We start from the raw sequence: 20366 nt of genomic DNA, 5'->3' as shown, positions 1-20366 counted from the left end.
TAGTTATTAGAAAGATTTCTTATAATCATTAAAATTCGTATATAACCAAAGATTATTGAAGCTTAATAATTAGCCTAGCTAATTACAGTTACACACGAGTTTATTATGGTGCAATGCGCTGTGACATGCATGTAGTGACGTCATTAGAGAGAAAATGCGCATATTATCAAGTTAGCGACTTTTCCTTTAACCGCTTTTGTATGTAGAGCTTTTAACAAATATTCTCGTTCTTTTTCTCTTCTCCTGCTGCTTTGTTTCTGCAATCATGGCGCCCGGCGATGATTCTAATACTCAATTCCTCCGTTTGGTCAGATGCTACAACCATCACCTTTTCTCTTCTACTACCTCATATTTCTTATTATTATTCAGTCCTGTTTGTTTCCGAGAATCTTCATCTTTTATTCTTTTTCTTTCTTGGCAACCAAACAGTAGCACCTCACATCATGTATTTACATGCCTTTCGTTTCATTTCATTTTAACTGGTCATTCCCTAACAAGTAACTACAAGATGTATACTCTGTTTGTTACGTACTGATCAGAAACAAGATTCCTCTCTCCTCATTATATACGTTTCTTTGCTTTTTCTCAGTAACCAAACAGGGCTTGATATTATTTAACCAATGAAAATGTAGCGATATGATTTGCGGTTAATTTCACTTTACTGTGACTCGGTCCTCAACTCGTCCTAAAACAACTTCGAGTTTCAATCACTGCGGTGGAGTATATCCCTATAGTGTTTAACTGATGTTCTTTCTGCAGATATACATACATATACAAATTACTGCACTTGCCTTTCACTTTTAGCTATTGTATCTTAATCGATTGTTTCTTGTCAATTATTTCTCCTTAATCTATGTCTCCTTCACAGATTAGAATTGTTCACTATGGCTTTGAGAAGGAGAAGGAAAAAGCTGAAAATCACAAGAATATGAAGGAAGTGGCTGGACAAGAAGGAGATCAAGGTGTTGCTGCCTCTGATGATGATAAAACTGACGTCCTCAATCTCACAGCGAGATTCTACAAGCAGGTCCTTTATATATATATATATATATATAATATATATATATATACATATAGAAATTGCTCATATTCTACCTATATATACTGATAGACATATACATGCATTGAAAGATTAAAATATCTTTGCTATTATTCATTCTTTGTTTCCCGAGAATCTTCATCTTTAATTTCTTTTTTCTTGGCAACCAAACAGTAGTGCTCACTTCTTGTATTTGCATGCCTTTCGTTTCATTTTAACTAAAATATACAGGTTTTCAAGCCTTAAGAAGTAATAAAACGATGTAACGTACTGATCAGAAACAAGATTTCTCTCTCCTCATATATGTTCTTTGCGTTTTTCTCTGTAACCAAGCAATGTAGCTTTAGGATTTGCATTAAATTTCCCTATACGGTGACTCGGTCCTTTACTCGTCCTAAAACAATTTCGAGTTCAATCACTGTGTGGGGTATATTACTAGTGTTTAACTCATGTTCTTTCTGCATATATAGATACGTATGCTAATTAGTGCACTTGCTTTTCACTTTTGGCTAGCTATGAGGGCATGGTATCTTAATTGATTGTTTCTTTTCAATTATATTTTTCTTCTTAATCTATGTGTTGCAAGTATATAAATTAATATGCATTCAAATGTCTCCTTCACAGATTAGAATTGCTGACGATGGCATTGAGGAGGAGAAGGAAGATGCTGAAAGTCACGAGATTATGATGGAAGAGGCTGGACAAGAAGGGGATCAAGGTGATGCTGCCTCTAATGATGATAAAACTGACGTCCACAATCTCCTGGCGACATGCTATAACCAGGTCCTTGTTCTCTACTGTTTTTCATTTTTTTCTATATATACATGTATTAGGAATTGCTCTTGCTCTGCATATATATACAAATATTAAAATATCTCATTCACAGATTAAAGCTGCTGCCAGTGTCATTAAAGAGGAGGAGGAAGAAGCCGAAAATAACGAGAACAAGGAGGAAGAGGCTGGAAAAGATGAGAATGATCAAGTGAGAATCCTATTCTTTCACATCTCTTTGTTTTTTCTATTTTTATTTCCTGTTTGTTTCGAGAGAATTTTTTTTTTATAATTAATTATTTTCTAGCCAAACAAACAGCACCACTGGTTTCTTTTATGAGCATTTCCTGTTGTTACTTTTTCACTAAAATTGACAAATTTTCAAGCTCTAACACCATGTAGATTGTGTTTGTTATGTATTGAGAATAAATTTTGTCTCCTCGTTTTGTTTCTTTTGGGTTTTTTCTCGGTAACCAAACATGAATTTAATGTTATTTACCGAATGGAGATCTAGCGGTATCTGCATATAATTTCACTATATTTTTAAGCTCCATAATATTAATCATGCTTTGACATGCCCGATCTTCCTCATGCAAACCGTCGCAACTAGTTAACGCCCAAACAATACTGACGTAACCTCCAATTTGCTATCACACGTCACCGTTTAGTAGTGTGCAATCACTGCGGTATAGCCTGAGTACTCTAGTAATTTTACTATTCTATTACGTCATTATTATTATTATGAAACTCATTGGGCTGAAAGATACGAGTTATTGGATTGGGAATATAGTATTAAATTATCCTAATTTTTATTTATAAATTAAACTTAGCCACATTTTGGACGTTCATTGTTTTTCTTTTTTCCTGGTTTTATCTTCGAATCAGGTGCACAGTTCACCTTTACAAATTTTAGCTTTAGCAAATCTGATTACCTAATAATTAAGTGCTTCTTTGGCTTATTACGTATCATTTTCATAAGGGTGTTCAATAAATTAATAGATTATAATTATATGTATATCCATCAACTGAAATATCTCCTTCACAGATTAAAGGAGCTGCCATTGTCATTGAGGAGGAGGAAGAAGCGAAAAATGATGAGGATATGGAAGAAGAGGCTGGGCAAGATGAGAATATGGGGGAAGGGAATCAAGGTGCTGCTAATGCTAATGATAAGGCTGGACAAAATAAGAATAAGGGAGAAGGGAATCAAGGTGCTACTAATGCTAATGATAAGGCTGGACAAGAAGAGAATGAGGGGGATGGGGATCAAGGTGTTGATGATGCTAATGATGGTGATGACAAAGAAGATGATGACAGGGACAATTATTATGATTTTTACTACGATGATGATGATATTGATGAAAGCGTTGATGAAAACCACAGGGTAGAAGTATGGTTTCATGCTGCGGATGAGGAAATCTGCTTAGATACTATTGACTTGATGGAAGGTTGGGAGAGTGTAGCTGATCTTGAGACTGAAGCTAAACTAATGGCAGTTGCCCATATGGAAGAGGAGCTTGATTTGCCTTCTATCAGCGTCAGTGATGTGAATATGCGTGTGATGTACTACACCGGAACACATGGCTATTTCTTGGACTGGCAGCTAATTGAGAACCCTGAAGCAATGCAATGGGCTGAATTCTCAGCAATTGTGACTATTGTTAAAGTCACTCCACAGTTGATATGAGATTCATCCTGCCGGAACCAAAGAATCTGGAGAGTTGCAGTATATATTTTGATTTCTATTTCGATTCTCAAATTTTTGAAGTTTAATATTGATGTTCCTTTTGTATTTTAGTCGACAAAATCATACTTTCTTTTAAATCTTAGGACTTCGTGGTGTCGAGAAATGAACCAAGGTCTGACTTTCTTGTGTAATGATGATTCCATTTTGTACAAAGACTTCCAGTTACAATTTCTTGTTCTATCGTCCCTCAAATACCACTGTGAAGGACAACCTGCTTTGCCTTCCAATTTGCCCATAAAGGAATAATGAAATTCTCAACCCCTTGCACACCGTGTTTCTCTCTAATAGGACGTAAGAGCTCCCAAATACTCTTTGCTGTATCAGTACCCCAAAGATCATTAGAACTTGCTTCTTGCCAATATTTGTCACATGAAGGGCAAGACCATAAACTATGAAAAGTTGTTTATCTTCCAATCCACAAGTACTACAACTTAGAGAATCAATGGGTATACATGACGTATCATGAAGGCAGATGAATAGAGCTCACAAAATTTTCAAATGATAATTTGGTAATGGCAAGTACTCCAAACGAAAATTTTAATTTTAGGAGGCAAGCATAATGCCCATAAAATTCACACGAAACTATATTTTAGCTATCAACGTTACTCATGTTTCTTTACAATATAGCCAAATGATGGGCACTTCTAATGGAAAATTCTCCTTTATGCTCAAAACCCCGAATAAACCAAGTCTCAAGTTCCGCCAAATAGACAAAATTGCTCTTGCCACCTCCATACCAAAAAGATTTTTATATAGACTTTGTGTACATATTACAACTAATAGGAGAGTGACTCGTATGTATAAATATTTTATATTTAGTATTGGATGATTAACACATATTTTATTATTTTAAAACTAATAAGTATGTGTCAATTATTTATAGATTTAGTTTATATGTGAGAACATATATCAAGCCTAGCAATAATCTTTCATTATATAAATATAGATTATAAATATAGTTACACTCTGTTTGATAATTGATTTTAAGAAAGATATCATAAGTTATAACAGGTTTTTAAAGCAGTGGGATTGAAAGTAATACATTCCGATTGAACTATAAATCTTCGAATTTTTAATTAAATTTTATGATCTCTTGTATTGAAAGTAAACATTTTGTTTAGAGTTAGACAAGTAATAGAAATTATGTATGCTAATTAAATTTAAACATATTTAGGATCCTAATTAAACTAGGATTCTCGCTAATTATGACTTATGGGTTCAAACCTAATTAAACTAGGATTTCTTGTATACACTTTAAAGAAGCTATAGATTATGTATCCATCTTTTACTTCTGGCCAGGCAAAGAAACCACAAACAAAGGTATTCATGTTCCCTGAGAAACCCACTCAAACCACTCACTAAACGTTGATTAACATAAGTTTCTATTTGCAAGTAGGCGTTGTCAATTAATTGAGAAATTGGTTTGTATCATATGATCAGTTGAAATGTTTTTCTTTCTCTTTTAGTGTTCAAATTCTAATATTGCCTTTTCTATTATAATTGATCGTTGTTTGGAAAAATTGAACAGAATATAAGAAATCTTTGGTGGATCAGATGTTGAAAAACTAAACTTAATTTAATAATCATTGAGTATAATTTTTAATGTTTAAGTTATGAAGTTAAAGAGTCACCTATTAAATATATAAGTTACATATATATTCATTAAGTATGTAACTTATATATTAAGTGTAGGTTACCAAAAGATTTCTTGGCTACTAAGCTAATAAGTCTATATATATGTTCTTTGTAATTTCAATTCAATACAAGTGAGTTTATCATTTCTTCTTCTTATTCTCTACAACAAAGTGGTATCAGAGCAACAACAAAAAAGTGAAAAGAGAGTAAAAGAAGGAGAGAAGAAAGATGATGAGCAATGGCTTATTTCCTTTTCAATTTCCAAAACTCACCAAAGAGAGTTATGATAATTGGTGTATTTATATGAAAGCCTTGCTAGGATCGCAAGATGTGTGGGAAATTGTTGAAAAAGGATTGGAACAACCTGAAGACGAGAATGAATTGTCTCAAATTCAGAAGGAAGCGTTACAAAAATAAAAAAAGAGAGATCAACAAGCATTGATTCTAATCCATATGTGTTTGGATAAGAGTATGTTTGAGAAAGTTTCAAATGCTACAAATGCTAGAGAAGTATGGCAGATCTTATAAACTTCTTTCAAAGGAGTTGATAAGGTTATTAAAGTTCGTCGTCAAACCTTGAGAGGAGAGTTTGAATCTCTCAAGATGAAAAATTCTGAAACAATTTCAGATTATTTCACTAGAGTTTTGACTATTGTCAATCAATTGAGAAGATATGGCGAGAAAATGGAGGATATCCGTGTGATTGAAAAGATCTTTAGATCTTTAGATTCGAAGTTTGATTATATTGTTGTGGCAATTGAAGAATCAAATAATTTAGAATCCATGACTGTTGATCAGTTGTTGGGATCATTGCAAGCACGTCAAGAAAGAATGAAGGAGAAAGAACCTCAATCACAAGTTCTTTTCTTAAAGCTGTCTTTGAAAGAAAAAGATAATGCAAATGAAGAATCACAAAGAGGAAGAGGAAGAGGAAGAGGCAGCAGATTTCATAGCCGTTGTCGAGGTAATTTCAGAGGAAGAGGAAGAGGAAGATTTGGTGGAAATTCAAACTATTCAGATTCAAATCAAAGGCAATCATCATGAGGACGTGGAAGATGTACTTGGAATAAAAGAGGTTAAGTACAATGCTATAATTGTGAGAATCATTATGCAAATGAATGCAGATATGGAGCTGTTAAAGAAGACAAAGTATTTTGTGCCAAAGGTGAAGAAGATGAACAACCTACTTTGTTATTCTCATCTGATGGGAATGAAGGCAAAGATCAAGAATCATGGTTCTTGGATACATGGGCAAGCAACCATATGACAGGGAAGAAAAATTTATTCGTGACCATTGATGAATCATATAATGGTAGTATTTCATTTGCAGATGATAAAAGAAATAGTTTACGAAGGCAAAGGTGATATCTTGATTCAAGCCAAGAATGGCTCACACCAGTTCATTACTGATGTATATTATGTTCCAGAAATGAAAGTGAATGTGTTGAGTTTAGGCCAACTTTTGGAGAAACAATTCGAGATCTACTTGAAGAATGGTGCATTGGTGATGAAAGACAACAAAGGTAATCTGATTGCTAAGGTTGAGATGACAAAAAACAGAATGTTTATTCTCAAACTTCAGTCTGATTATATGAAGTGCTTAAAGGCAAGTGCATCTGATTCATCCTGGCTTTGGCATCAAAGGCTGGGACATTTGAATTTTAACAGCTTGAAGCAATTGGCTCAAGGGAGAATGGTTCATGGTCTACCTTTCATTGATCATCCTAATCAGTTGTGTGAAGGATGATGCATGTACGGAAAGCAATTCAGACACAATTTTTCGAAGGAATCATCTTCAAGAGCATCAAAGCCTCTTGAACTTGTCCACGCTGATATATGCGGTCCAATTAATCCAACTTCTTTTAGTAAGAACAAATATTTCTTATTGTTTATTGATGATTTCAGTCGCAAAACATGGGTTTATTTTTTGAAGCAGAAATCTGAAGCTTTCAAAGTATTCAAGAAGTTCAAATTGTTGGTTGAAAAGGAGAGTGAATGTTCTTTAAAGGCATTGAGAACTGATAGAGGTGGTGAATTCACTTCAAATCAATTCAATGATTTTTATGAATCTCATGGTATCCGGAGATTGTTGACTGTGCCAAGATCACCTCAGCAGAATGGTGTTGTGGAGCGCAAGAACAGAACCATCCTTAACATGACTCAAAGCATGTTGAAAAGCAAACAAATGCCTAGAGAATTTTGGGCTGAAGCTGTGGCATGTGTTGTATATCTGTGTAACAGATGTCCTACAAGGAGTTTGCAGAACTCTACACCACAGGAAGCATGGAGTGGAAGAAAGCCAACTCTTTCTCATCTTAGAGTTTTTGATTGTGTTGCTTATGTTCATGTTGTAGATGAAACCAGAATTAAGCTGGATGACAAAAGTGAAAAATTCATTTTTGTTGGATATGATGCAAGGTCTAAAGGCTACAAGTTGTACAATCCGACAAGCAAGAAGATTATCCCGAGTCAAGATATCAAGTTTGAGGAAGCTGATGGATGAAATTGGGAGAATCAATCAGAAAATTATAATTTTCTTCCAATTTTTGATGATTCAAATCAAGATGTTTAGCATTCTATTTCTGATGTACAGAACTTGACACCTCCAAGAACTCCAGCAAGTATTCAAGGAGATTCAAGTCCTTCAAGTTCATCTTAAAGACCTACAAAGATGAGAAATCTGTAGGACATATATGCTAACACTGATGAAGTTTCAAATTATGTTCATTATTGTCTTTTTGCAGATATTGAACCAATGAATTTTGAAGAAGCGGTGAAATATGAAAAATGAAGAATAGCCATGGATGATGAAATAAAATCAATTCAAAAGAATGACACTTGGGCATTAGCAAATCTTCCCCAAGGTAAGCAAGTTGTTGGTATGAAATGGATTTACAAAATCAAGAATAATGAAAAAGGAGATGTCGAGAAATACAAGGCTCGACTTGTTGCAAAAGGGTTCAGCCAACAATATGGAATTGACTATGATGAAGTCTTTGCACCAGTAGCTCGATTAGAAACAATTCGCTTAGTCATTGCTTTGGCTGCATAAAAAAGATGGAGAATTTTCCAAATGGACGTGAAATCGATGTTCTTGAATGGATACTTAGAAGAAGAAGTATATCTACAACAACCTTTCGGATATGTTGTTAGAGGGCAAGGTCGAGCTGCTATCGCAGCTTTCCCTTCTCTTCTAGTAGCTTATGCCTTTCCGATTCGATCTTGGAAACGTTTATTCTAGAAAGAGAACAAAGTTTTAAAACTGAAGAAAGCTTTGTATGGATTGAAGCAAGCACCAAGGGCATCGTACAACAGGATTGATGATTATTTCAAGAAGAAAGATTTTCTGAAATGTCCTCATGAATATTCTCTTTATGCCAAGAAGAAAGAGGATGGTGATATTCTTGTTGTGTGTTTGTATGTTGATGATTTGATCTATACAAGAAATAATTCAGTAATGATTGAAGAATTTAAAAAGGAGATGGCTGCTGAATTTGAGATGACAGATATAGGGCTGATGTCTTATTATCTGAGAATCGAAGTGAAACAAACTGATGATGGCATTTTTGTTTCTCAAAAGAGCTATGCAAGAAAGATCTTAAAGGAGTTTGGCATGGAGCAATATCAGCCTGTCAGCACACCAGTTGAATGTGGAGTAAAGCTGTCAAGATATGATGATACTGAGAAGGTGAATCCAACTTTGTTTCAAAAACTTGTTGGAAACTTGAGGTACTTGACTTGTACTAGACCTGATATTCTTTATGGAGTAGGACTTATCATTCGCTACATGGAGGCACCAACAAATTCGCACATGAAGGCTGGTAAAAGAATTTTGAGATATGTCAAAGGAACTTCAGATTATGGTTTGTTCTATTCACCTTCAGAAAGTTTCAGTCTGGTAGGCTATAGTGATAGTGATTGGGGAGGTGATGTTGATGATCGAAAGAGTAGAACGGGTTTTGTGTTTTCTATTGGAGAGACTGCTTTTACATGGAGTTCAAAGAAGCAATCTATTGTAACTCTTTCAACTTGTGAAGCTGAGTATGTTGCTGCTGCTGCTGCTTATGTTTGTCATGCCACATGGTTAATAAAGGTGTTAGAGGTGCTATTGATTTCAAACGAAGAACCAATTGATATATTTGTTGATAATAAATTGTCTATAGCATTGAGCAAGAATCTTATTTTACATGATAGGAGCAAGCACATTGACACAAGATATCATTTCATCAGAGAAAGTATTCGTAAGAAGGAAGTAGAGTTGAAGTATGTCAAGTCACAAGATCAACTTGCTGATATTTTCATGAATGCATTAAAGTTTGAAGATTTTGTCAGATTAAGAGCAAGACTTGGTTTGATCAGAAATTAAGTTTAAGGAGGAGTGTTGAAAAACTAAACTTAATTTAATAATCATTGAGTATAGTCTTTAATGTTTAAGTTATAAAGTTAAAGAGTCACCTATTAAATATGTAAGTTACATATATATTCATTAAGTGTGTAACTTATATTAAGTGTAGGATGTTTAAGAGTTGTAGGTTACCAAAAGACTTCTTGGCTACTAAGCTAATAAGTCTATATATATGTTCTTTGTAATTTCAGTTCAATACAAGTGAGTTTATCATTTCTTCTTCTTATTCTCTACAACATCAGAAGCATAAGGAATGGCTGCTGGTCGTAGAAAAGCATGTATTAACGACCTGTGCAATGATCTGTTGTCAGAAATGCTCAACCGAATTTCTTGTAAATCTGCTTTTCTGTGCAAGTCAGTGTGCAAGCGTTGGCTCCATCTTATTTCGAGTCCTTATTTCATTAGTTGCTTCATTGCCTAGCAACGTCGAACCCAACAACAACCACAAGACTTACTGGTGTATACTTATAGAAAGCATAATCTCTTAATTTCTCAGGTTGTAGATGATCTGCAAGTATCCCTCAGTTTCTTGCCTTCTTTCGAACAACTAAAAGGACTAGAGAAGAAGAGGTCTACCTTTCCCAAGATTATTTATATTGTGGGCTCTTGCAGTGGGTTATTCTTGTGTTATTATTATGTTGATATGTTGATGAGCACTCAAAGGAACCGACGGCCTCCTCCTCTGTCACCCTGTTGTACAGGTTTTATTCCAATCCTTATACAAAACAATAGGCTACAATCCTTCATGTTATATTGGTTTTATTTGCGACCCTTACTACGATACAAACGAACAAACTGGTAATGTGACCATCAATTCCAGTTGCAGGTTTAAGATTGTGGTTTTTCCTCAGTTCAACGAAAAAATATTACTTGTGATCATGTGGATATATTTTCATTAGAGATTGGAGAATGGTCTCAATTGACTGCCTCGTCTCGAAAGAAGTTTAAATTAATGTACTATCGGTGCTTCTCTACTGTTGTCTACAGAAAAAAGATGCATTGGCTGACTCCGAAGAATAAAATTCTTGTCTATGATTCCCACAATAACAATGTCGGATGCCTTTCCGGACCTCAAAGAGCCAACGCCTCGTTCACAGGACTAAATGTTGGTGTTTGCCGTAACTCATTGGGGATGTCTCAGTTACACGGTCTAGGTTTGAGAATTCGGCAACTTAAGGATTACAACAAAATGAAGTGGAGTCTAAAGCACCACCTGAACTTGATCCGAATCAATCGGTTACCTCATTGGGATAGGGAAGGAAGGTGGTCCAACATCAACCTGATAGCTATCCATTATGATGATCCGGACATTCTCTACTTGAGTAGAAACTTTCAGGTTTTTTCTTTCAATTCTAGGATCAATACCTGGCAAAGGCTTGCCAACCATCCATTTAGTTACGGCCTACACAACGTGTTTCCTCTTTTAGTCCCATTTTGGACAACTCCAATTCCTCCTCTCCCATACCATACTTCTACTTGTTCTAATTCCTAGTGTAGCTTTTCATTTCGATTGGTGTGCAAATAATGGCACAAAGCTTATATGGTACCTTTAATTATTATGTTATAGGATGTCACAATTTTATATTGTTAACTTTTGACAGCAGCTAACCTACTTCCCTTTATAAATTATAATCCCTTGCTCACTGCTGTCCTGTTGCAAACCATATTCCGAATCACCTCATAATTATTCTATAATTTTGTCATCAACAATACCTATCCTTCTTTAGGTAAAGTCTATAGAAAAAATTTCACAAAAATGAGCCAAAAACTAAAATTTCACAGAATTACGTCAACTAGTAAAATCACTGATGATAGGCAAAAGCTGAGAAGAAAGGAGACAACGGCAAAAAGGAAACCGACGTGGAGGTGAGTAATTATTGTAAAATGTCATAATATAATTATTTTCATTTAAAGCCATATAAGTTTTGCATATCTGAATGAGACCATTCTTTATAGGCAAAAAAGATCCTAGGCCAAAGATCACATAAAGAGTCACACCAGGCGTTTTTCCATTGAGTTTCTTGTTCTGTCTTCATATCCTGTGCATTGGCAGCTTGTTTTACTTTATGCTTATCCAATTGTTTTTGGTTTTTGTCCGGTGGGACTTTGTTGAGGAACAAGACCAAATTAAGGACCAACAGTCAAGGATCATCAGGAAGAACCAACAGTCAAGGACTGTTGGTTATGGCCTCAGACCGGATCATCACAAGCCTCAAAATAGGGAAAAGGAGCGTTAGAATAGGATCACGGATAACAAAAGAACCGTTACAAGTATACATGTATATAACAGAAAACATATACTCAAATAATCTCATAATTCTTATGAAATTAAATCATCATAGATCAATGTAAACAGTTTCTACATGGTATCAGAGCGGGCTTGATCCTGTTATCCCCTACCAATCCAAACCAACTAACAAACACAAAAACAATCTCTTTCGCCAATGGCACACAGTGATATCACAAAGTTATCCAACATTGTGCTTAAGGGCAATCAAAATTATTTTGATTGGTCGAGGTCAGTCTACATCAGCCTTAGTGGCAGGAAGAAATTGGGGTTCATCACAGGGACCCGAAGTAAACCTCAACCGACCGATCCAAATCAACCGACTAAGGAAGAAATGGAGGCAATTGAGGAGTGGCAGACGACAGACCATTTGGTCATGTCACTGCTCACCAATACTATGGAGCCTCAAATAGCCAGGCTTTGCATGCTCCTAGAATCCTCACAGGCAATATGGAACAAAATGAAGGGCCTCTACGGCCACGAGCGAAATTTTGCTCACATTTTTAATTTAAAGCAAGAATTAGCACATATTAAGCAAGGGACCAGAACAAGCACTACATACGCAACAGAGATTTTGACCAGATGGGAGGAGCTGCAAAGCTACCTCCCACCAACTGTAGATCCAAAAAAGGCGAGAAGAAAAGCTTAGCAAGACCTAGTGTATGCTTACCTGGGCGGGTTGGACACGAGCTATGAAGCTCTTCGATCCCAAATCCTGCTGTCGAGCCATCTCTCCTCAATAGACGCCGTCATAGCCACCATCCAGCAGAAGGAAACTAGACGGGCGACTATGAGCATCAACAGCAGCTTCGACACCGCAGAAATAAAAACTTACATCGCCCACTCATTGCACCTTCGCGAGGCAACTCGAGCGAGAGGAGTGCCCGCGAGATACGGGGGCACTCCCAGAACGCTTCGGCATCTCCATCCCGAAATTGGCCGGCCAAGTATCAGCAGGGGCGAGAGAAACAGAAGTGGGAGACGAGAGAGAGATGAAAGAAAAAGGTTCGGCGGCACAACAAGTCTTCATAACCCTAAGGGTTATGAAGAAGAGTCGGGGCGGCGAGCTTGTCACGGGTCGGCTCCTTTTAATTTACACCGACCCGAATCAAGCGATCCGACCCAACTAGGAACCAGTGACCCGACCCGACCCGACTCCTTTGACCCGGATCCGGCCCACTTTGCTCAACTGACTCGACCCGGATCCGACCCTATAGAAACAAATCAACTTAGAGAATTAATCTCTCAGCTTCAGACAATCGTTCATCTACAGCAAACCCGGGGGTGAGGTTCGGTTTCAAAAAATTCAATAAAATCATTACATGCCTCTTACGGATCATTGATTCCGGGGCAACGGATCACATATGACATGGGATGCAACAAAATTGTAAAATTTGTTCCTACTAAATCCCAACATGTAATTGTTGCTAACGGGAATCAGGCTAAAATTTCTGGTTTCTGCTCTTCTCAATTATTGCATAAAAAAATTTCTGACATTCTTCTCTTACCTGACTTTTAACTCTAATTTATTATATGTCGGTAAGATTACTAGAAATCTAAATTGTAATGTTATATTCTCACCCTATAAAGTGCTATTTCAGGACCGAATATCAGGGAAGATGATTGGTGAGGATCGCTTTGAAAATGGCCTATATTATCTCACAAATTCCCCCAACCAGTGTCTTGTCTCGACCAATTCTGCCAATCCTGCCATGCTGCTCCATCGGCGGTTTGGTCATCCGTCTGATAGAGTTTTAAACTGACTTTTTTGTTTAAAAATGAACTCTAGTGGTTATGAAATTTGCAAATTTGCTAAACACACTAGACTTCCTTTTCCTGTATCTTCTACTATATCTAAAAATATGTTTGATCTAATTTATTCCGACATTTGGGGACCTGCCCCTGTCACTTCATACAACCTTTTTCGATAATTTGTTACGTTTATTGATGATTATTCCCGTACCACTTGGGTTTATCTGCTCAAGGGAAAAAATGAAGTTTTTCCCTGCTTTCAAAACTTTTTTAATTTTATTCAAAATCAGTATAACGCCAAAATTAAAACTTTTCGTTCAGATAATGGCCTGAATATGTAAATAATTTTTTTTTGGATTTTCTCTCCACCCAAGGGATTCTACATCAAACCACCTGTATTTACATACCCGAACAAAACGAGGTCTTTGAAAGGAAAAATCGCCATCTCTTTGAGGTCACTCAATCCCTTCTGTTTCAAAATAATGTTCCCCACATTTTTTGGTCAGATGCCCTTCTAACCGCTGCCTACCTCATCAACCGACTACCCAGTCCTAAACTCAACAATCTCAGTCCTCTAGAAACTCTCAAAGGCCGAGAAATTGACTTAGGACACATTCGCACTTTTGGTTGTATAGCCTTTGTACACATTAGGCGTCACCATAAATTCGACAGCAATTCTGTCAAGACTATATTCCTAGGATACTCCTCTGCCAGAAAGAGGTATAAATGTTATGACCCCTCTAATCATAAGGTCTATATCTCCCGGGATATGTCATTTGATGAGGGTTTCTCGTACTTCACCGCTAACACCACTACTGATCATGAACCCTCTACTTTATTATTTCTGGATAACTCTCTCTTTTTTGACAGCTTCATCCAGGAACCTTCATCTAACAGGGAGCATATATTCGAGGCCCCTCCTTCAAGGGGAGACTATCTCACTACCGAGGCACCTCCATCAGGGGGAGAGAATGAGTCACAAGAAGAAGGAATTGCCCTACGTAGATCATCTCGGTTAATTAGACCTCCTGCCAGGCTAAGGGACTATGTGTCTCATAAGGTTTCGTATCCAATTTAACACTTCATTAATTACTCGTCAGTATCCAAACAATATAAGACTTATTTAGGGAATCTTACATCTCACACTGAGCCTACCTCCTTCTATGAAGCTAACACTAATCCAAATTGGTGCAAAGCTATGAAGGAAGAACTTCGTGCTTTAGAAAAGAATGAACACATGGGATATTATCACTTTGCCCCCAAATAAAAAACCTGTAGAATGTAAATGGGTATATAAGATTAAGTACCAATGTGATGGTACCATTGAACGATATAAGGCTAGGTTAGTTGCAAAAGGATTCACTCAAACCTATGGAGTTGACTATGAGGAAACTTTTGCCCCTGTAGCCAAAATGAGTACTGTCCGCATATTGTTATCAGTTGCAACTAATTCAGGTTGGAGTTTGTTCCAAATGGACGTAAAGAACGCCTTCCTTCAGGGATCTCTAGACGAAGAAGTCTACATGACCCTTCCTCCAGGGCACAAGTCTTCCTCAAACCATTCCTTGGTATGTAAGTTAAAGAAGGCTATCTATGGATTAAAGCAGTCCCCAAGAGCATAGTATGCCAAGCTAAGCCATTTTTTATTAAAAATTAATTTTCATAAATGTGCTTTAGACTCATCTATGTTTGTAAAACGCACTCACACATCAACTATTATTATCCTTGTTTATGTCGATGACATTATCATAATTGGTAATAATAATGGGAAAATTGAAGAAGTAAAATCAAAACTAAAAGGAGAATTTGATATCAAAGATTTAGGTCAACTATCATACTTTCTAGAGATAGAAATAGCCAAATCACATAAGGGCGTATTTTATCTCAAAGAAAATATGTTCTCGACCTACTAAAAGAAACATGAAAAATAGGAGTAAAACCAGCAAATACTCCAATGGAGACTAAAACCAAACTAAATTTGGAAGATGGGGAACCCATAGATAATATAGGAAGCTATCAGCGTCTAGTAGGAAAGCTGATATATTTAACTGTCACTAGACTCGATATCTCCTATGCTGTAAGTATGGTAAGCTAGTTTATGCATGCTCCTCACTCCTGTCACCTGGACGCCATCGATAGAATCCTTATATACCTTAAGGGTTCTCCAGGTCAAGGTATATGGATGAAAAATAATAACGATACTAACACTATAATTGGTTTTTCTGATGCAGACTGGGCTGGAAGCTGTGATAGAAAATCGACCTCTGGATTCTGCATATTCGTTTAAAGGGAACTTAGTAGCTTGGAAAAGCAAAAAGCAAACGGTGACCGTGAGATCAAGTGTAGAAGCAGAATATCGAGCCATGGCATCAACAGCCAGCGAGCTCATTTGGATCAAACAAGTGCTTACCGACATGAAGATAGGATGCAAAGGCCCAATGAAAATGTAATGCGATAATCAGGCAGCCAGGCACATTGCCTCCAATCCCGTCTTTCACGAACGAACCAAACATATCGAAGTAGATTGCCACTTCATAAGAGAAAAGGTTTAGTCTGGGGAAATTGAAACTCCATTCATCAGAAGCCATGAGCAATTGGCAGATATCTTTACTAAGGCCCTAGATAAATCTCATCATCATTGCCTTCTTACCAAGATGGGTTCCATTAACTTATTTGAACCCATCTTGAGGGGGAGTGTTGAGGAACAAGACCAAATTAAGGACCAACAGTCAAGGATCATGAAGAAGGACCAACAGTCAAGGACTGTTGGTCATGGCCTCAGACCGGATCATCACAGGCCTCAAAATAGGGAAAAGGAGCAAGGAAGAAAGGTCACTTCGACCTCTCCCAAGTTAGAAAGGAACGTTAGAATAGGATCACATATAGCAAAAGAACCGTACAAGTATACATGTATATAACAGAACAGATATACTCAAATAATCTCAGAATTCTTATGAAATTTAATCATCATAGATCAATATAAACAGTTTCTACAGACTTCTGATAAGATGAACCTTGGTCAGTGTAATTTTGCTCCTTTACCAATAAGCTTGGATGAAGTCACTTTATGAATTAAAACTGTATACATATGTATATAGGTATTGATCCCAAATGGTTCTTAAATTTGCAGTGACTCCGACATCTATTTTTCAATGGACTTAGTGCATGCTAGCAAAAGCATGATGACTGATTAATGTCAATTTACTAATATACAAATGCAACAGTAAGGATAACAACGTCTCATATGCTTTTTTTCAGTTTTATTTGAAGATAAATGTTTGAACATTTCACATTTCAAGTGTATGTAGAAGTATTGATATCGTATATATACAAGCTAGTCTTGTAGTATACAGTTTGCAATATGCATTTGTTCTTATCTTTATTCAGCATAGGATAGTCATTAGCTGTGACTAGGAATTAGTGGATATTTATCTACGGGGCGAGGTGTCCTTGATTAGCTGTCAAGTTTGTTAGAATGTCCCTATAATTTTTTCTTTTATTCATGGGATCAGAGCGGAAGATCTAGGATTGTGAGGGAAATCGTATTATTTTTCAAGCAATACACAAGCTGCAAAAATGGCAAATGATGAGGTAAAGGAATACAAGAATATAAATAGTGGAGATCGCTTGTCACGACACCACTCGTTGTTAAAATAGCTCTTGGTACAAAGTTAAAGCTTGGCTTCATTAATAGAAGCTACAAAATTCCAAGCAGAGACTCACCACTTTATGATCAGTGGACAAGAGTAATCTACATGATAACATCTTGGATACTGATGTACTCTTCTACTGCTAAAGAGTTATGGTGTGAGCTCGAGAAAACATATGGAGAATCAAACAGTCCATTTTTGTATCAACTGCAAAGAGAAATTAGTCCCATCACTCAAGGACGATCTATGTTAGTTACTCGATACTATAATAAGCTTAAAATGTTATGGGACGAACTAACTTGTTTGATGCCAATACCGGAGTGTGTATATGGATCTGCAAAGGGGATGGCAGAGATAATATCTTTCAATCACTTAATGCAGTTCTTGATGGGACTTAAGGATATAAATAAGCATACCAGAAGCCAAATAATGCCCATGGATGCTTTGCTTGTCACAATACCACTCGCTGTTGAAATAGCTCTTGGTGCAAAGTTAAAACTTGAATTCATTGATGGAAGCTACAAATTTCCAAGCAGAGACTCACCACATTATGATCAGTGGACAAGAGTAATCTGCATGATAACATCTTGGATACTTAATTCTATTTCTAAAGAAATAGTAGAGGCTTTCCTGTACTCTTCTACTGCTAGAGAGTTATGGGGTGAGCTCGAGGAAAGATATGGAGAATCAAGCAGTCCATTTTTGTACCAACTGCAAAGAGAAATTAGTTCCATACTCAATAAGCTTAAAATGTTATGGAATGAACAAACTTGTTTGATGCCAATACTAGAGTGTGTATGTGGATCTGCAAAGGCGGTGGCAGAGATAACATCTTTCAATTGCTCAATGCAGTTCTTGATGGGACTTAAGGACATATATGAGCATACCAGTTCTTGATGGGACTTTAAGGACATATATGAGCATACCAGTTCTTGATGGGACTTAAGGACATATATGAGCATACCAGAAGCCAAGTACTGCTCATGGACCCTTTGCTTGTCATAACACCACTCGCTGTTAAAATAGCTCTTGGTGCAAAGTTAAAACTTGGCTTCATTAATGGAAGCTACAAAATTTCAATTAGAGACTCACCACTTTATGATCAGTGGACAAGAGTAATCTGCATGATAACATCTTGGATACTGAATTCTATTTTTAAAGAAATAGTGGAGGCTTTCTTGTACTCTTCTACTGCTAGAGAGTTATGGTGTGAGCTCGAGGAAAGATATGGAGAATCAAACAGTCCAATTTTGTACCAACTACAAAGAGAAACTAGTTCCATCACTCAAGGACGACTTATGTCAGTTATTCAATACTACAATAAGCTTAAAACGTTATGGGATGAACTAACTTATTTGATGCCAATGCCAGAGTGTGTATGTGGATCTGAAAAGGCGGTGGCAGAGATAACATCTTTCAATCGCTTAATGCAGTTCTTGATGGCACTTAAGGACATATATGAGCATACCAGAAGCCAAGTATTGCTCATGGACCCTTTGCTTGTCACAACACCACTCGCTGTTGAAATTGCTCTTGGTGCAAAGTTAAAACTTGGCTTTATTAATGGAAGCTACAAAATTTCAAGCAGAGACTCACTATTTTATGATCAGTGAACGAGAGTAATCTGCATGATAACATCTTGGATACTGAATTCTATTTCTAAAGAAATAATGGAAGCTTTCTTGTACTCTTCTACTGCTAGAGAGTTATGGTGTGAGCTCGAGGAAAGATATGGAGAATCAAATAGTCCATTTTTGTACCAACTGCAAAGAGAAAATAGTTCCATCACTCAAGGACAATCTATGTCAGTTGCTTAATAGTACGATAAGCTTAAAATGTTATGGGACAACTAACTTGTTTGATGCCAATACCAGAGTGTATATGTGGATCTTTTACCATCATTGTATATGTGGATCTTTTACCATCTTGATGGGACTTAAGGACATATATAAGTATACCAGAAGCCAAGTATTGCTCATGGACCCTTTACCATCATTGAACAAGGCTTACTCTATGGTGACAGGAGTAGAAAAATAAAAGGAGGTGCAAATAGCTTACATTAAGCCAAATAAGAATGTTGCAATGTTTGCCAGATCTCAAATGGGAAGAAAAGAAAGTAATGAAAAAAGAAACATGAAGAAGATGGAATTAACTAAGGAGGAGAAGAAACAGTTGTACTGCACTCACTGCAACATGAATGGGCACGTAAAGGTGGGCTGTTTTAAGCTGGTCAGGTCCATATTGGTTCAAATAATTGAAAGACCAGAAAAGGAAAGAGTCAAAGGGGAGAGGATGGACAACAGAAAAGTAAACCTCATCGATACTCCTGTTCATATGGAAGCAGAAACTTATCCACCAAAGGCACAAGGTCAACAGCAGGGACATAATGCAGAGATTGTCAGCTTGATTTTATAAGAACTATTAAAGATGATGAAAGGGAAATCACTAGCAGCAATGACAACTACGGTGACATTGTCACATCTAGAGGAGTACGCAGGTAAATCACTAACACCTAAAATCCACTATGCATTAAATACAGTGAATATGATAGGATTAGTAACTTGGATAATTGACACAGGTGCATCCAATCATCTTTGCACAAACATCTCTCTTCTCACTATACCAAAGTCATTGGATCAAATGACACATGTTCTCCTACCAGATGAATTTGAGGGGGATGTAGAAGTATTGATATCGTACATATTCATGCTAGTCTTGTATTATACGAGCTGCATTATACATTTATTCTTATCTTAATTCAGCATAGAATAACTATATCCACAGTTATATACATTTATATATATTTGTTTTAACAGTCCTTTATGTATTTAACAAATGGAGATTATATTACAAAAGATGAGGTGAAAAGAAATAAGAGCTAAAATATCCCTTCTTCAACATAGGTTTCTTTTGTTCAGTGTACAATCTATATCATCCAGATAACAAGTTTGCAAAAAAAAAACTCTAATTAATTAATACCCAAATGAATTTAATCATGCAGGAGCTTGAGCTTGGGCTTGAGATTTTCCTACTTTCTTTTGGAGCTAACTTCTCTGAACCAACTAAATTTAGTTACCTTC

General features: G+C 36.5%; 3 protein-coding genes across 3 annotated transcripts; all 3 read left to right on the top strand.

The window, feature by feature from the left end:
- The first annotated feature begins 221 nt into the window (after positions 1–221).
- On the top strand, positions 222–3770 carry LOC8287650 (spore wall protein 2). Its single transcript, XM_002529444.3, has 5 exons — positions 222–307; positions 869–1027; positions 1664–1822; positions 1926–2021; positions 2856–3770. The coding sequence occupies exons 1-5, from the start codon at positions 266–268 to the stop codon at positions 3495–3497; spliced, it is 1098 nt and encodes a 365-aa protein (XP_002529490.3). The 5' UTR covers positions 222–265; the 3' UTR covers positions 3498–3770.
- Positions 3771–5876: 2106 nt separating this feature from the next.
- LOC107262074 lies at positions 5877–6939 on the top strand. The gene is made up of 4 exons (XM_048378394.1): positions 5877–6050; positions 6100–6272; positions 6317–6443; positions 6523–6939. Exons 1-4 carry the CDS (start codon positions 5877–5879, stop codon positions 6937–6939), a joined length of 891 nt encoding a protein of 296 aa, XP_048234351.1.
- An 11282-nt stretch (positions 6940–18221) lies between these two features.
- LOC107262073 lies at positions 18222–18899 on the top strand. Its single transcript, XM_015725560.2, has one exon. The coding sequence runs from the start codon at positions 18222–18224 to the stop codon at positions 18897–18899; it is 678 nt and encodes a 225-aa protein (XP_015581046.1).
- Positions 18900–20366: the final 1467 nt, after the last annotated feature.

The sequence above is a fragment of the Ricinus communis genome, chromosome 8, assembly GCF_019578655.1.
Source record: "Ricinus communis isolate WT05 ecotype wild-type chromosome 8, ASM1957865v1, whole genome shotgun sequence".
Classification (NCBI taxonomy): domain Eukaryota; kingdom Viridiplantae; phylum Streptophyta; class Magnoliopsida; order Malpighiales; family Euphorbiaceae; genus Ricinus; species Ricinus communis.
Note: the sequence above shows the minus strand (reverse complement) of the source record. Positions and strands in the feature narration are given on the sequence as shown.